General features: G+C 52.5%; 1 protein-coding gene across 6 annotated transcripts in view; it reads right to left on the reverse strand.

The window, feature by feature from the left end:
- Positions 1 to 3389: 3389 nt before the first annotated feature.
- Positions 3390 to 17402, reverse strand: part of RFX2 (regulatory factor X2) — a 49883-nt gene continuing 35870 nt past the window's right edge. For all 6 annotated transcript variants that reach the window (XM_081936281.1, XM_081936284.1, XM_081936285.1 and 3 more), the window contains 11 exons: positions 16346 to 16465; positions 14134 to 14249; positions 12735 to 12853; positions 12437 to 12555; positions 11520 to 11671; positions 8963 to 9060; positions 7257 to 7406; positions 5954 to 6162; positions 5244 to 5397; positions 4037 to 4079; positions 3390 to 3926 (listed from right to left, as the gene is read on the reverse strand). In XM_081936281.1, coding sequence (XP_081792407.1) covers positions 3829 to 3926; positions 4037 to 4079; positions 5244 to 5397; positions 5954 to 6162; positions 7257 to 7406; positions 8963 to 9060; positions 11520 to 11671; positions 12437 to 12555; positions 12735 to 12853; positions 14134 to 14249; positions 16346 to 16465 — 1378 coding nt within the window. In that variant the 3' untranslated portion in view covers positions 3390 to 3828. The remainder of the gene's footprint in view (positions 3927 to 4036; positions 4080 to 5243; positions 5398 to 5953; positions 6163 to 7256; positions 7407 to 8962; positions 9061 to 11519; positions 11672 to 12436; positions 12556 to 12734; positions 12854 to 14133; positions 14250 to 16345; positions 16466 to 17402) is intronic.

The raw sequence follows: 17402 nt of genomic DNA on the forward strand, positions 1-17402 counted from the left end.
TTCCCCGAGGACATCTAGTCCAACCCCCTGGGTTGGTAGAGGGATCCAAGTGGCAGTTCCCACGGGAGGGGGCTGCCCATCTGGGAAATGGGGCATTTTATCACTCAAGGGAAGTTTCACTCACGGCCTTTAATCCACTAACGCCACAGGTGGGGCTTGACTGGATGTGCCGGGGAGGGAGGGAGACCCCACCCTGGTGGGGGGCATTCAGCGTGGGAGTGCAATGGAAGCGCCGTGCATGATGGTTTTAATATTCTCGGCTTGTTTAATTTCCCGTGTTGCTGATGTGAGCCACCCAGGGATATCATAGAAGTTTCATTCATTCATTGATTCATTCAAACGTTTACTTTGAATGAGGAGTTTCCCCTCGGTTTCCACCAGGTATGTGCCAATAGGATGCTTCCATTAAAAGTAAACTTTGAGGAACTGAAGGGCCTCGGAGTCTTGCTTGCAATGGATTTATTACTTGGAACCCAGACCCATTCATTCATTCCCAAAAAAAAAAGTTATTTTTCTTTCTTTCTTTTTCTCTTTCACTTGATATGCCACCCATGCCAATAGCAGTAGCGCTCAGACATGTATACCACTTCACAGTGCTCTGCAGCCCTCTCTAAGCGGTTTAGAAAGTCAGCCTCTTCTTCCTCCTTCCTTCCTTTGGACTTATATACCGCTTCACCGTGCTTTACAGCCCTAAGCGGTTTACAGAGTCAGCCTCTTCTTCCTTCCTTCCTTCCTTCCTTCCTTCCTTCCTTCCTTCCTTCCTTCCTTCCTTCCTTCCCTTTTCCTTACCTTTTTCCTTCGGACTTATATACCGCTTCACCGTGCTTTACAGCCCTCTCTAAGCGGTTTAGGGACAACCTCTTCTTTCTCCTTCCTTCCTTCCCTTCCTTCCTTCGGACTTATATACCGCTTCACCATGCTTTACAGCCCTCTCTAAGCGGTTTAGAGTCAGCCTCTTCTTCCTCCTTCCTTCCTTCCTTCCTTCCTTCCTTCCTTTGGACTTATATACTGCTTCACCATGCTTTACAGCCCTCTCTAAGCGGTTACAGAGTCAGCCTCTTCTTCCTCCTTCCTTCCTTCCTTCCTTCCTTCCTTCCTTCCTTCCTTCCTTCCTTCCTTCCTTCCTTTGGACTTATATACTGCTTCACCATGCTTTACAGCCCTCTCTAAGCGGTTTACAGAGTCAGCCTCTTCTTCCTCCTTCCTTCCTTCCTTCCTTCCTTCCTTCCTTCCTTCCTTTGGACTTATATACTGCTTCACCATGCTTTACAGCCCTCTCTAAGCGGTTTAGAGTCAGCCTCTTCTTCCTCCTTCCTTCCTTCCTTCCTTCCTTCCTTCCTTTGGACTTATATACTGCTTCACCATGCTTTACAGCCCTCTCTAAGCGGTTTACAGAGTCAGCCTCTTCTTCCTCCTTCCTTCCTTCCTTCCTTTGGACTTATATACCGCTTCACCATGCTTTCCATCCCTCTCTAAGCGGTTTACAGAGTCAGCCTCTCGCCCCCAACAATCTGGGTCCTCTTTTTACCGACCTCCGAAGGATGGAAGGCTGAGTCAAGCTTGAGCCGGTCAGGATCGAACTGCTGGCAGTTGGCAGGGAGTTAGCCTGCAATACTCCATTCTCACCACGGCATCACCAGGGCTCTTGCAAGAGAAAAGAAGGAAGAGAAAGGAAGAAAAGGAGAAAGAAAAAGGAGGGTGAAAGGAAGGAGAGGAAAGAAGAGATAGAGCAAAAGAGAAGGGAAATAAGAGATGGAGGGAGCAGGAGAGAAAGAAAATATGGAGAAAAAGGGAAGGGAGGAGAGTGTAGAGGAAAGGAAAGAAAGGTAGAAAGAAAAGGGCATGAAGGAAGGAGGGAGAGAGAATAGCACTAGCACTTAGACTTATATACTGCTTTCCATCCCTCTCTAAGCGGTTTACGGAGTCAGCCTCTTGCTCCCAACAATCTGGGTCCTCGTTTTACTGACCTTGGAAGGACAGAAGGCTGAGTCAACCTTGAACTGGTGAGAATCGAACTGCTTGCAGTTGGCAGAATTAGCCTGCAATAACGCATTCTAACCACTGCGTCACCACAGCTCAACATTGAACGATTCTCTGGGCTGCTTAAATCTTTTAAATTATTATCTCAATTATGAAAACAAACGAACAAACAAATGAATGCACCCAACTAATAAACGGCAGCAATATTTTGCACGCCGCTTTGTTGCTGCACTCCAGTAGTGGGTTGCAGGCGGTATGCCCTGGTACGGGTGTACTGGTGACTGCCCGGAGCACTGGGTACCGTTCCAGTACGGTGCTCTGGAGGGCCCACCCTCTTGCCCGTCACCCTTACCTGTCTTTAAGTTCTTCGGTGCTTCCGCGCAAAGCGCGTCTAGAGCCTGCGTGACGCTCCGCTGAGCAGCTAGAGCGTCGCGGAGGCGTCGCTGGAAGGTAGGGTGCGGGCACTGTGCGCGTTCATGTGGAGGACGCCGGGCCCTGCTGCAACTGTACCGGTTGCAACGGGATCCAGAATCCACCACTGCTGCATTCCTAGCGCAGCGCGTCACTTCGGGGTCCCCGGTTTCGGCTGTAACTTGCACCCCCGCAATTGAAAGCTGTGTGCAGTTTGCCGAAGAGAGGCCCAACCTATGAACAGGGTCAGCAGTTGCCACAGGGGCACCCGGGCACCTAGAGGTAACCTTGGCATGCTGGGGTTGGCCTTTCCAGCTTGCTGAGGATTGTGGGAAAACCTGCAGGAGGATCTTGGCTCGACAACCTGGGGAATTCTGGGAAGTTTGCTGCCATTCTGCCAACAGAGGGGCTGTTTGCCCTGGGAGCACCGGTAGTCCTCGACTTAACGACCACAGCCGAGGCCAAAATTTTGAGACACTTGTTCAGCGAGTTTCGGTGCCCGTCCTGCTGCCATTGTTAAGTGGATCACTGAAGTTGATTGGTTGTTAAGGGAACCTGGCCCTTCCCCGTTGACTTTGATTGGCAAAAGGTTGCAGGAGGGGATGACCAGGGACAGTGCGTCCGTCATAAATAGGGGTCGGGGATGGCCTCAAGCATCTCAGTTGGATCCCGTGACGGTGGGGAATGCCGCAACGGTCATAAGCCTGGGAGGGAAAAAGGTCCTGAGTGTCCCTTTTTTTCCAGTGGCCATTGGGTAACTTTGAACAGTCGTGAAACGAAACCGTCGCAAGTCGAGGACTACCGGCATTTCTCAACCTGGCTGGGGGGGATTTTAGGAGGTGAACGTCCACCCCTCTCCAAGCGGCTCGGGTTGAAAAAAGCTCTCCCAGGATATCCCACCTCCGTCGGTGGCCCCCGAGGGCCCAGGAGACGGTGGCGCTTAGTCAGGCGAGGCGACAGGCGAAGAGGAACGGAAGGACAACGATGGATGCCAGCGGTTGGCCACAAGTGTCCGTTTATTGAGCAAGAGTCGGAGTGGATGCCAGGAGGCCACCCTTCCCCTTCCTTCGCCAGGCGCAGAATTGACCAGCGGCCCAGGGTCACAGTGGCATCTCGGCAGGTTGTTCCCCATCGGGGGAGTGGAGTCAGTTAAGGCAAAGCGTAAGAGCAGGAGGGAGGACGGGGAGTGGGCCGGCTGGGGGGAGGGTCCTTGCAAAGAGAAGGACCGGCCGATGGTCAAGGACCTTCTCTGTCTTGCCGGACACCAGCCCGTCTTTGGCGAAGACCCGTAAGCACGAGGAGGAGGAGGAGGAGGAACGTAGAGGCACGCCGTCGTCCGGGAGGGCCAGGAGTCCTCGCAGGGCGTCGTTTGGAAAGCTTTGGCACTCTCGGCAGAGTTGGGGTGGAGGGGGCGGGCACGCGGCCTGCACCACCTGCCTAGATCTCCTGCAAGGACGGCCCAGGGTCACTGTGCTCGCGCTTCACCCGGGGCTTCACCCGGGCGCCGGCTTCGTGGCCCAGGGTGCCGAAGGCGTCTGCGGGAAAGGAGAAAGATGGGCCCAGCCTTAGCCCGGAGTGGGGGTGGCTAAACACCCCATCGGGCTGGGCGATGCCTCCCCATGGAGGAAAGGCAGGGGGTCCGTACCTTTCTCGAGCACAGCTGGGGACAGGGAGGCCAGGTCGCTGAACTGGAAGAGAGAAGACGGCGGATGTTCAGGGCGGATGTTTCCCGAGACCGGGAGAGGGGGGGGGGCGAGGACCAATTAGCCAAGAAGCCAAAGGGAGGGGGTCTCTGGAGGGTCTCCCAGGGCCAACTCCCCCTAGGACAATGCAACCATTCAATTTCATTATTTAAAATAAATGTGCAAAATAGAAGGTCCTTTTTTGTGGTTCGCATTTCATTCGGTCCCTCCTTTTGCACCCGTTCTTTAGTAGCACCAGCATTTAGGCTTATATGCCGCTTCACAAGGGCTTCTACAGCCCCCTCTAAGCCGGTTACGGAATCAGCATTTTGCCCCCCACCCTCAACAATCTGGCTCCTCATTACAGGGGCTGAGTCAAATTGAGTCGGTCAGGATCGAACTGCTGCCAGTGGAATGCAGAGTTAGCCTGCAATACTGCATTCTGACCACTGCACCACCTCCTTCCTTCCTTCCTTCCTTCCTTCCTTCCTTCCTTCCTTCCTTCCCCTCCCTGCCTCCCTTCTTCCTGCCTGCCTCCTTCCCCTTTTCCTCCCTCCCGCTCTTCGCACTTAGACTTATATGCCACTTCTCAGTGCTTTTACAGCCCCCTCTAAGCGGTTTACAGAGTCAGCCTCTTGTTCCCCCCAAGAATCTGGGTCCTCATTTTACCGCCCTCGGAAGGAAGGACGGAAGGCTGAGTCAACCTTGAGCCGGTCAGGATCGAACCCACACGGCAGAATCAGCCTGCAATGTTGTATTGTAACCACTGCGCCACCATTTCTTTCATGCTAGTGTAACTCTTGTCCTGCGGTGCATTTTCCCGCGGCATAGACCCTCCCCCCCCAAGCAGGTGACCCATGTTCCCCTGCCTCACTGGCCACGATTACATGTCCTCCAAGGGCCTCTGCCAACCCCCCCCCCCCAATGACAGGAAAGAGAAGGTGCCTCCCCCTGCTTGCCTCCAGAAGTTGTGAGTGCTCCAACACTGGAGGTCTTTAAGAAGAGGCTGGAGAGCTCGTTGTCCAGAACGGTCCAGGGTCTCCTGCTCGAGCAAGAGGCTGGACTAGAAGACCTCCAGGGCCCCTTTCAAGCCTGTTGTTCTGTTACACACCCGGCCAGCATCCCACGTGCTCCCTGCAGGGCGGAGGGGAAACTGTGCCCGGTGCTCACCTCTCCCATCACGGCGATGGGCGTTTCCCCCGTGGCTTCGGCCACCCGGTGCTCCACCAAGTAGAACATGTACTCGTCGTACAGGAGGCGGATCAGGTGGAAGGAGCCGAAACTGGCGGCACTGCGCAAGGTGAGGTCTCGGATCACCATGGAGCTGGGGGGGGGGGGAAGAAAAGGGACGTCTGGTGGCTCAGCCTGAGACCTGGGTGGGTGGGTGGGTGGGGGGCAGAGGAGGAGCAGGAGACCCTTCCTGCCTTCAGAATGGCCCTTTTCCTGCCCTGGGAAGGGCTCTTGGCAAAGCAGTGTGTGTGCGTGTGTGTGTGTGTGTGTGCTGATAGAAGGGAATATTTGTAGGGTTGCATGGAGAGTTCCTTGGTGCTCTCTGAGCTGGGTGGTTTTCTTGCAGACGTTTCATGACCCAGCTAGGGAACATCATCAGTGCGAGAAGGGAGGGGGGGTTGTGGAGAGGAGGAGGAGGAAAATAACTGTGGGGTCCTTGGTGGTCTCTGAGCTTAGTTGTTTTCTTGCAGACGTTTCATGACCCAGCTAGGTAGTAACACCACCACTGTGTGTGTGTGTGTGTGTGTGTGTGTGTGTGAGATGGCCCCGGTCAGTTTCTCCCCCCCCCCACTCGGGCTGAGGCTCTGGGCCCTCTGGCCCCGGAGGAGGAGGAGGAGGAGGTGGGGATGGGGAGGCGGAGGGCTCCTTACCTGTAGAAGGACCACTTCAGCAGGAACTGCCGGGCCGCCCGGGGGAAGCTGGCCGCGCCCTCGTGGGGCTTCAGCACCTGCGTGACCACCTCGTCCAGCCACCGCGCCCACTGATCCAAGGAGCTCTGCTGCTGCAGCGTCACCTTGAAGTCCTGCTCCAGTTTCTGCACCAGGCCCTCCTCGCACTGGCAGACCCAGGAGGCTTGCTCCTGCCCAGGGAGGGGAGAGAAAGGCTGAGGCTGGGGGCTGACATGGGGGCTGCGGTGTCCTTGGGGCTGGGCGGTTTTCTTGCAGGCGTTTTATGACCCAATTAAGTAACATCATCAGGGCTAGAAGGGAGGAGGAAGAGGAGGAGGAGGAGGACAGTGGGAGTCTTTGGTGCTCTCTGAGTTTGATGGTTTTCTTGCAGACATCTCATGACCCAGTTAAGTAACATCATCAGTGCTAAAAGGGAAGGGGTTTGGAGGAGGAAGAAAGGAGGAAGGAGGAGACGGAGGAGGGGGAGAAAGGGAAGAAAGAGAAGGAGGAGAGTGGGATCCTGGGTGAACTGTGAGCTTTGTGGTTTTCCTCTGGCCTTTCATGACCCAACTAGGTAGCATCATCAGCACTAGGAGGGAGTAGGTGTTTGTGGAAAAGGAGAAAGGAGAGGAGGAGGAGGAGGAAAGGAGGAAGAGAAGGGGGAAAGGAGGAGGAGGAGGAGATGAAGGAGGGGGAGAAAGGGAAGGAGGGGGAGGAGGAATGGGGGGGTCCTGGGTGCTCTCTGAACGATGGTTTTCCTCCAGACTTTTCGCTACCCAACTAGGTAGCACCATCAATGCTAGGAGGCAGAGGGGTTTGCTCTCTTCTTTACATACAGTAGCCTTGCCTTGCCAGGGTTGATGGGACATTGTTTTCTGCTGGATGGTTTTTCTGGTGTCAATCCCTGCTTATCTGGGTTTCCCTTTTGGTGGGGCCCTTGGTGATATCTGAGCTTGGTGGTCTCCTTGCACTACCCAATGTGGTAACATCACTTACCAGCATTAATGGGGAGTGTCGGTTTTCTCCTTGGTAAGCTACTGCACCTAAAGAAGGGAGCCCACCCCACATTCACTAGCACTGATGATGTTGCCTAGTTGGGTCATGAAACGTCTGCAAGGAAACCTCCAAGCTCAGAGAGCACCACGGACCCCCTACTCTAAGTTCAACATTCTAAATATCTGTGGCAAACACAAACTCCTATGTATTGCTTTTGGGTGGCATCCTATGTCCGCGGCACCCCTCCCTGCTCCCCCTCCCTCCAGGAGACCCCGAGACCTGAACTGACCTGGACGTTGGCGAAGTCCACCCGGTTGAGATCGCTGAGCATCTGGTTGATCTGGGAGGTGTTCTGGAGGACGGCCCGGGCGGCCTGGGCCAGGTGGTTGAGAGAGGTGTACCTGCGCAGGGTCTGGGCAAAGGCACTCACCACGCTCACCTGGGGGAAGAGAGAGCATGAGGCTCCCCAGGAAGGAAGCCGGGGACCCTTTTCAACCAACAAGGGATCCTCCCACAGGTATTTATGGTAAACCTGCCAGGATATTTCAAACTGACATTCTAATTCAAAGGAAATTTGTGTGTGTGCCCGAGATGGAATAAAAAACATATGAAACTAGCTGATAACCCAGCATTGCCCAGGTATTTATTTATAGGGGGAGAAATGTCCGGACCAAAGGTAATTTCTAATGTTGGATTTTCCCCCTTACCAGAGGGAGCCCCCTGGTGGAGTACTGTTACCAGTACAGTACTGTACACTAGAAGCCATTTTACAGCAGTACAGTAGAAGCCATTTAAAGGCACAACAGGCTGCATCTTAACAGAACAAACGCACCGAGGGGTTTTAGGGGTGTCTCACCCCTACAATATTTTTCTCCAGAGGGTAGGCCATCTGTGTACCAAGTTTGGTTGAAATTGCTCGAGGCGTTCCAGAGTTATGTTGGAACACACACACAGGCAGCCATTTATATATATATATACAGTAAACTTTCAACTTTGGGTGTTGCTGATTGGCTAAATGAGTTGTTACAGAAACTGCTAGTGCATATTAAATACAGGCTGGTTGATAAGATTAATAGTGTATCTCTTCTCTCTCCCCTCCTTATCCTACTCGCTCCCTCCCCGTCTTGGAGTTAGGGCCGAGTATTTGGATTCCTAGAGTGTTTCATTCATGGTGCCCGTGGGTTTTGTATAGTTTTATCTTTGTAATATTGCAAGCCACCCCGTTACCCTGGGGTCAAAAATGGGTGGCGAATAAATTTATTACATAAATGGACAAGCATATTTGAGGCTCTGATGTTTTATTTGAGTGCCCTAAAAAGATGAGGATGTTACTTGTCTTATTCTGGAGTGTTAAAAAGAGCCAGAAGAGGAGGGGAGTTTGCAGCAGACAATGAGTTCAATTCAACAGGGTGAAGAACTGCTCCCGACTTCTTGCCAAGGAATTGCTGCTACAGCGTGGCGTTTAGAAGATTATCGGCCTGGCCGCTCTCCAAGCCTGATCAAGGTCTCTAGTGTTGAAATCTCATGAAAGACTGTTGGCTGGGACTTTGCTGGAGAGGAATCCCCTTTAACCTTAAATAAAAGGGGTTTTATCGGGACGAGGAGTCGGCTTCGTGCTCTTGGGAAGCCTAGGTCAGAATGGGCCCGATCCACGCCATCATCTTGACTTTTTTGACTGCATTGCTCCACCCCAGCTAAGAGCGGAGAAAGGGGCAAAAGAGGGGCAGGAGATGGACAGAGAGCCTGAACTGAAAGGATGAAATCCAGGACCGGCCACAGGGCATCCAAGGAGGGGCCACGGCCATGGGCCCGGCCAAGCTTTAGGGTTGGCCTTTGAAGTGCCAAGGGAAGAAGGGGGCTCAAACGTTCCAGCAAACAGGCGGCTTGTGGGTTGGAATTTTCTTCCGGGGGGGGGGGGGGGAGGAGATCGCAGCTCTTCCCACAACCCCACCCTGAGGCCGGGGAGGGGCTCTGCCTTTGTCCCTGTTTGCTTACCTTGCTCTGGACCACGGATCGTGGGAACTCACTCATGGCGCTCACCAGCCAGCCCTCCAGGCTCTTGGCAAAGTTGCGGATGGCTTGGGTCAGGGTGCCTGCGGGGGAAGAGAAGGGGGAGCCTCGGCTGAGCCGGGGAGCTAGAAGCCCCGGCTAAAAGACCCAAAGGTTCTTTTTTTCCAAGAAGCAACTAGACTTTCTGGTTTTTCTTTAAAAGACATTTCGCTTGTCATCCAAGAAGCTTCTTCAGCTCTGACTGAATGGTGGAGGATGGAAGGATTTATACTCCTTGCAGGCAGCTGCAAGGATCTTCAGTCAACACAACCTAAGCGCACACTTCCAACCCAAGAATGCACTAAGGCACAAGCTTGTCCATAAAACACCCAGACACAAACCGAGCCATGTGGCTTATGCAGCCCAATGCAGTGGGTCACGTGCCGGTCTGCGCATTGGGGAAACAAAACAGCCACTTCACCAACACAGGGCCCAACCGAGGAGAAGAAACCCATCAGGACTAGACTCAGCAGATTCCGTCTGCATTTAAGAGACAAAGGCCTCTCTTTTGAAGACAGCAGAGTCCACATTTTGGACAGACATAACCTCTAGTTTGGAAGAGGGGTCAAAGAAGCCAGCTATGTCCAAATTAGACAGCCCCCTCTCAACAGAGGGGAGGGATACAACATCTATCTCCAGCCTAAAACACAGTCCTTCCAACAGTTCCAAAAAAGGCTCCACCCCCATTTCCCCCACTCAGGTGACCCTGAAGACACAGAGAAACCTCCAGGTGGCCTCAATGGCTCTATAAAAAGGATGCAAATGACCAGCTTTGCCTCCAAGGAGTGTAAATCTTTCCCTTCCCCAGCCATCCAGTCAGAGCTGAAGAAGCTTCTCGGATGAGGAGCGAAAGGTCTTCAGAGAAAAACCAGAAAGTCCAGTTGCCTCCTGAAAAAGCACCTTTGGGACAACCAGGACCTGGATGACGGGAGAGCCTCCATGGACACAGACTGGAAGACTTTCACCCAATCCCCCACCAGAGCTACAAGTCTGCCATGCTGGACTTTGGAGCCAACAGAAGGTGCTGCAGAAAAAGGAAGCTCTGAGCTGGAGCACCGTGTGCCTGGACTAAGCCAGCCTCCAAAGCCTTGTGAGTTGCACCCACCAGCCAGGTTCAAGAACAGGCTTACAGCCCTTTCTAAGCGGCTGACTCAGCCTACTACCCCTTCCTTCCTTCCTCCCTTCCCACTTAGCACTTAGACTTATATACCACGTTAACAGTCCTCTAACCGCTTTACAGAGTCAGCCTCTTGCCCCCAACAATCTGGGTCCTCATTTTACCGAACTCTGAAGGATGGACGGAGGGCTGAGTCCACCTTGAGCGGTTCAGGCTCAAACTGCTGGCTGAGGGCAGAATTAGCCTGCAATGCTGCTTTGTAACCACTGCGCCACCACGGCGCCCCTTAATTAGGGAATGTCTTCAGTGCTAGAAGGGAGAGGGTTTTGTGGAGGGGGGGAGGAAAAAAAGGAAGAGGAGGAGGAGAAGGAAGAGGCCATGAAGAGAAGGAAAAAGGGAGGAGGAGGATTGTGGGATCCTTGATGCTGACAGATATTTCATGACCCAAGTAGGTGACATCATCAGAGTTAGAAGGGAGTGGGGTTTACTCTCTGTTTAGATACAAGTGGGTTACCCTGTCAGTGTAGGCACAATGTATGCATTGATTTCTTCTCTGTAGGTTTCTAGAACAGACTATTTTCAGCAAGTCCAAAATACGTGTGAGACTCAGACACTCCAGCCATCAACAGGCACAGAGAGATAAACAGCATGTACACATCATTCAAAAAGCTAACATGGAAACCACAAGACCAAATTCTGGGATTTGGAAGTCCACCCGTTTTAAAATAGGTGAGACTGAGAAACCTTGCCAGGGCATTTCGGTACCCCCGAGAAGGGTGGCCACCCAGCTTTTGTCTAAACCCCTCCCCATTAAAAGAGTACCCACCACCGCCCAAAGCAGTATTTTTCCACTGACGAATGGTGCTTTCTGCCCCCGGCTTGTTATTTAAACCCAGTTTCTTCCCCTACCCTCTGCAACAACCCTGAGGTTTTCCAGGCTAGCGAGAATCTCAAACTCTTCATTGTGCCCCGTGGCCCAATCCCTTAAAGAAAGGGAAGCTTAAAAAAAAGGCCGCCAAGGATTAGCGGACAGGGAATATATGACTGAAAAGGTGATGACGGAGGAGTGTGAGAACTGAATGGGGAAGAGGAAGAGTGGGGTGGTGGTGGTCGTGCGAAGGCGGGTAGAGAAATGGTTTGGAAAGAACGTCCACCCGCCAGAGGTGGGTTCCTACCGGTTCGGCCCAGTTCAGCTGAACCGATAGTGGTATGCCGCCTTGGGTCGCAGAACTGGCAGTGACCCAGGCTGGCCACGCCCCTGAACCGGTTCCTGATCGTCACCATTTCCATTGAATTGCGCATACACGCACAGCACCCACGAGCGAACTGGCAATAACACCGGCTAGAATCCACCCCTGGCACCCACCCCGGGTCCCTTTTACGCACCGGGAACAGGCCGGAGAACGTCCGGGATGAGAACCTCCACCAGGGTTTGGTACAATAGGTGGTCGCAGCTCCGCATCCAGGCCAGGATGGGCTCGTGTTTGCAGAGGGCGATCAGCTGGTGTCTGGGGAGGATGGCTTCGTAGGACTCTTCACTGCGGGAGAAGGGGAGGCGGGAGAGGCTTTCGGTAAAAGGATCCAGGCCGCCCCTCTTCCTAAACACCCGTCAAAGGACTCGTCTCTGCACTCGGGGCCAGCACTTCCAGGGCAGAGTTGAAATTACAGGTGGACCTCGCCTTACGACCGCTTGCTCAGCACCCGTTTGAAGTGACAACAGCGTTGAAAATTAAGTGACTGATCAGCGTTTTTCACACATATGGCCGTTGCGGCATCCAGGTGGTCAGGTGGTCAACATTATTATTTCCATTTTTTATTATTTTTATTTCTTTTATGTTGTAGTTTTGATGCCCTGTAAGCTGCCTTGAGCCTCCATGTGTGAGCAGGTGGCAAAATAAAATTTTAAAATAAATGTAATAATAAAAATACAATAAAATAATAAAAGTAAAATAAATAAAATAAAAAATACAATAAAAATAAAATAAAATAAAATGTGGAGGCTTGGCAACTGACTTGTATTTATGATGGTCACAGTATCATGGGGTCAAGAGATTCCCCATTTGTGACCTTCTGGCAAGCAAAGTCCATGGGGAAGCCATGTGACTAACTTAACGACTGCAGTGATTTGCTTAACAACCGTGGTAAGGAAAAGTCGTTCAACGGGGCAAAAACTCTCTGAGCCCCTCTCTTGCTCAGCGGTGGAACGTTTGGGCTCAATTGTGGTCGTACGTTGAGGGCTGCCTGCACTCACTTTAAGCCCAACTGTTAGGGGAGGCGGAGAGGCCACCTGACTGTGGCGTTACCTGGCTGCTCCGGCAGTGGCAGCGCCTGTCCGGCTGGGGAGGGATTCGGAATTCCAGAAAGAACGCCAAAGTTTCTCGAGGAACGGCAGCTGGAGGCTCATCACTACCTCAACGTTGGCCTGCAGGGACAGACGCCCCCCCATCAGATCAGCTTCCAGTGGGGCAGGCAGAGGTGCTCCCGTGGTCGCCAAACGGTTGCTTCAATGGTGAAGCCAACGTGGCAAGGCTCCCAAGCAGGTCCCCTTCAAACCTGGACCCTTCCAGGAAGGGGGGGGGGGCAACAGCACGTGAGAATCACCTCGCAATGCCGGCGGTAGAACAGCTGCAGAGCCTGGAGGTCGCGTGACTCGATCCCCTCCTGAAGGTGGATGCTTTCCGGATTCAGGACCGGGAATTCGGGCAGGACGTGAATGACGTCTGCGGGGCAAGAAAAAAAAAATGTTTGGGAGATTTGTTTTATGTTCTATTGTCGTTATCAGGATCTTACAACTGTAGTTTTGGTGAATGTGGCTAATTTTTGTTATACTGCAGGAAAAATTATGCGGAGTCTAACTGCCCACAGGTGATCCACTGCGAATGGGCAATATACTACCAATAGCCCCTCTGACATACCACCACAATTGTGAACTAAATTTCCACGGTTAATACGTTTTGCCCCATTTTATGACCTTCTTTGCCACAGCTGTTCAGGAAATCGCCGTGGTCCTGAAGTTTTAAGTCACACAGCCATGAAGTGAACCCGGCTTCCCCACTGACTTTGCTTGTCAGAAGGTCACGACCCCAGGACACTGCGACCATTGTAAATATGAGTTGGTTGCCAAGGATCTAAATTTTAATCACGGGGACGTGACAACGGTCGTAAATGTGAAAAATGGTCACAGGTCACTTTTTTTTCGTAACTTGGAACGGTCACTAAACGAATGGTTTCAAGCGGAGGGCTCTCTGTACTTCAAAGCACTACACGGATCTGGGTTAGAAGCGCTGGCTTTGAGCCTGGGGTTCAAATTTATTTATATATTAAATTTATACACCGTCCATCTCCAAGGGACCTCCCTAATCTGCACTTTTCATGCTTTCGGAGTAGGCCTCCTGTTTCCCCCCGTCCCCCAAAGTTTTTCCAAAGTTATTGGGTTTTTCATCCGTAGACTCGGACAGTGAGATGGGTAAATAAATTTAATCAATAGATAAAATCTTAAGCGCTTGAGGTCCTGTAAAACACACTTTATTGAAAAAATTGTGTCAGGCCTGCAGCCATCTTTTCTTTTGGATCTTTGGCCTGTCATACTTTCTATTATTCTACTATGCATTTTCTGTGGTGGGAAAATGGGAGGGGGGATTGTATGGAGTTAGATGCTATGTAGCCATAACAAAATTCTTTCTAGAAAGCCAAGGTCATCCTTTGTCTCTGCACCTCTGCACCTGACTGGAACTGGATGGGTGGAAGCTGCCAGCGTGGCAGTGGGAGATTCGGCCATGGGGTGGACTTGTGGGTGTAGGGGGAAGATCTTGAACTTTCAACTGGGTGGGGAAAACCGGGGAGCTTTCAGATTTTTCCCAGATGTGCCAACAAGGCTCTCTTCATCAATTGGAACTTTGAGCAATCGTTTGCCTCGGACTCTGATTTACTTTCGGATGCTATTTGGAACCCTGACAGCCAGAAAGAGCAGCACAGACGGGGATATGGAAACTTTTCTTACCAATGAATTGCTGGTGATGTTGACACTGGGCAGCTACGGACTCTTCGGGGGTGGTGTGGGGGGAGCTGATCGACCCCCCCTCGGATGCACCATCCAACTTCTGGGACGGTCGGTACCTGTAGAACGATAAGGGGGAAGAGGTGTCTGTTACCTTGAAAAGAAGGAAGGAAGGAGAGAGTAATTGAGATGAAAGGGACCTTGGAGGTCTTCTAGTCCAACCCCCTGCTTAGGCATAAAATCCTATGCCACTTCAGACAAAGGGTTATCCAATCTCTTCTTAAAACCGTCCAGTGTTGGAGCAACTTCTGGAGGCAAGCTGTCAGATTGGTTAATTGTTCTAACTGTCAGGAAGTTTCTCCTTAGTTCTAGATTGCTTCTCTCTTTGTTTAGTTTCCATCGGTTTCTTTTTGTCCTAACCTCAGGTGCTTTAGAGAATAGAATAACAGAGCTGGAAGGGACCTTGGTGGTCTTCTATTCCAACACCCGGCCCAAGCAACATCCCTTATACCAGCGATGGCAAACCTTTTTTGGCTCACGTGTTATTGGGGGGGGGGGGAGCTGGCGTGCCACACCCATAATGCAACACGTGACCCCCCCAGTGCGCATGCCTGCATGAGAGGCGCTACCTCCCATTTTTTGCATGCTTTTTTCACCCTCCCCAGGCTCCAGAGGCTTTATAGGAGCCTGGGGAGGGCGAAAACAGCCTCCCCCGCCCCCTCCGAAGGCCTCCGGAGGCTTCAGGGACCTTCAGGCAGCTTCCCTGAAGCCTCCGGAGGACTAAAAAGGACCCTGCGAGCAAACCGGAAGTGACTTCAGGGAAGTCTTCACCCCCCTCCTGAAAGTCCCTGAAAGCTCCGGAGGGCTTAAACCGACCCTACGAGCAAACCGGAAGTCCGTTCCCGAACTTCTTGTTTGCCCATAGGGATGTTTTTTTGTGCTCCGGAGGCTTCAGGGAAGCTCATGAAGCCTCCGGAGGGCCTCCGGGGGAGGGGGAGGCTCTCCTTGCCCTCCCCAGGCTCCTATAAAGCCTCTGGAGCCTGGAGAGGGCGAAAAATGGCTTTAAAAAAGGCTGAACTCAACTGGCCAATGCGCGCATGTACTCTGGCCAGCTGACAGGGCAACGCCTCGCATGCCCTGACAAATGGCTCCGCCTGCCACCTGGGGCATATGTGCCATAGGTTTGCCATCCCGGCCTTACACTGTTTCAGAGAAATGGCTGACCGGTCTATGGACCCAAGTAAGTGACATCATTGGAGTTAGGAGGAGGAGTGAGGTTTACTCTCTGTTTAGATCAGGGGTCTGGAGCTTCACGTGGCTCGTTCATCCCTCTGCTGCGGCTCCCTGTCGCCAGTCGGCACCACAATTTTGAGAGGAGCTTCTGGTTTGTGTGTGTGTGTGTGGGGGGGGAAGCAGGGTGCACCCCGAGGAGACTCTATGGCTAGGAGCGGGTTTTCCGGTCAGCTGATGGGGCTTTTGGTTAGGACAGGTAGAGAAAAAAGGACGCCGCATTAGGAGGAGACTCTATGGTGGGGGAACCGGACTCCAGAACTGAATGGGGGGCTTCCGGTTAGGACCTTTGTGACTCTTTGAGTGTTTAAGGTTGCCGAGGCCTGGTTTAGATACAGGTGGGTTGCCCTGTCAGTGTAGGTACGCTAGGAGTATTGGTTTCTTCTCAGTAGTTCCTAGGAGAGACCAAAATACGCTAGAGAATTGTGTGAGACTCAGACAAACCAGCCATCAACTGGCACAGAGAGATAAACAGCGTGTACCCACCATTGGAAAAGCTAACATGGAAACCACAAGACCGAAAGGGGGATTCTGGGAGTTGGAAGCCCACCCACGTTAAAGTAGCTGAGACTGAGAAACCCCGCCAGGGCAAGAACCTGCATTTCGGTACCTTTCGAACCTCTGGTGGCAAGCGGTTCCACTGGTTTATCGTTCTCACGGTCAGGAAATTTCTCCCTAGTTCTAGGTTGGATTTCTCTTTGATAAACTTCCATCTGCTACTTCTTGTTCTGCCCTCGGGTGCTTCGGAACATAGGCTGATCCCTGTGTGCACACGTGTGTGTGTGTGTGTGTGTGTGTGTGTGTGTGTCCCCTTCTCTCCCGATTTGAAAGGCCTTCTGTCATTCCAGGCAGTTCCATGAGGACTAGCAACATGAGGCTGCAACGTGCCGCTAAGGGCTGGGGGGTGGGGGTGGGGGGCTCCTACCTCTGCTTCTGGTGGGCCGGCTGCTGCCTCATGGCCATGTACTGGGCATCTTCCTGCAAGCGGTTCAGGGGTGACTCCGGCTTGAGACGGATCCCGTAGTAATGGTACTTGGAGTTCCCCCTGCGGAGGATAACGGGCGGGGGGTTATTTCCAAGATTGTGCAAGGGAGGGAGGGGGGAATCCGCCACCCGGAGAATGGGCTTGGGGGAGGGCTCTGCAAATCCCCCCATGAAATCCCCTGACTGTCAAGGCCCTCTGCAGTTTCTCACCCTTTGGCAGGTGGTCCTCGACTTACGACCATCCGTTTAGTGACTGTTCAAAGTTACCACTGAAAAAAGTGACTTTGACGGCTGATTTTTCGCTCTTATGACCGTGGCAGCAGCACCCCCGCCCCCCAAAATGGTCATGTGATCAACCGGCTCATATTTGTTATTATTATTATTAAATAAAAGCTATATTTTTTTTAAAAAAAGGGAGTTTAAAGGAAGCGTTGGCAGCATCCCGGGAATCACCTGATCCCTGTTGGCGATCTCCCCGGCCGCGGCTTCCGAAAAAGGAAAGTCAATAGAGAGATGGAGCCGGATTCGCTTAATGACCACACGGTTCACTTAACAACGTGGAACGATTCGCTTAAGAACTGTGGCCGCAAAGGTTGCAAAGCAAAGGGGGTGCGGCTCACTAAACGAGGGTCTTGCTTAGCGAGGGAGGCTTTGGCCTCAACTGCAGTCGTAAGTCGAGGACTACCTGGTGTCGGCTCGAAATAGATCTTGGAGGTTCCTTTCGTTGGGACGGATTTGACTCATTATCCTCTTCGTCCTTGAGGGGGCGCTACGACGCCATGCCCGGTTCTGGCGTCACCGTTAGAGCGACACGGTGATGCCCACCAGGGTTTTTAGGAGACCCTCCCCCACCCTCCCTTTTCCCACAATGCCCTGCAGCAAAGGCCGGGAAACCCTTCTCGGAAAGCAGCCCGGATGCCGTAGAAAAAGGCTGGGAAAAAATATAGGCTGGCACAGCAGCCGAAAAGACCCTGAAGCCCCCCCCCCCCCCCAACCCA

This window comes from Natrix helvetica (assembly GCF_964273705.1).
Source record: "Natrix helvetica genome assembly, chromosome: 1".
In the NCBI taxonomy this organism is placed as follows: domain Eukaryota; kingdom Metazoa; phylum Chordata; class Lepidosauria; order Squamata; family Natricidae; genus Natrix; species Natrix helvetica.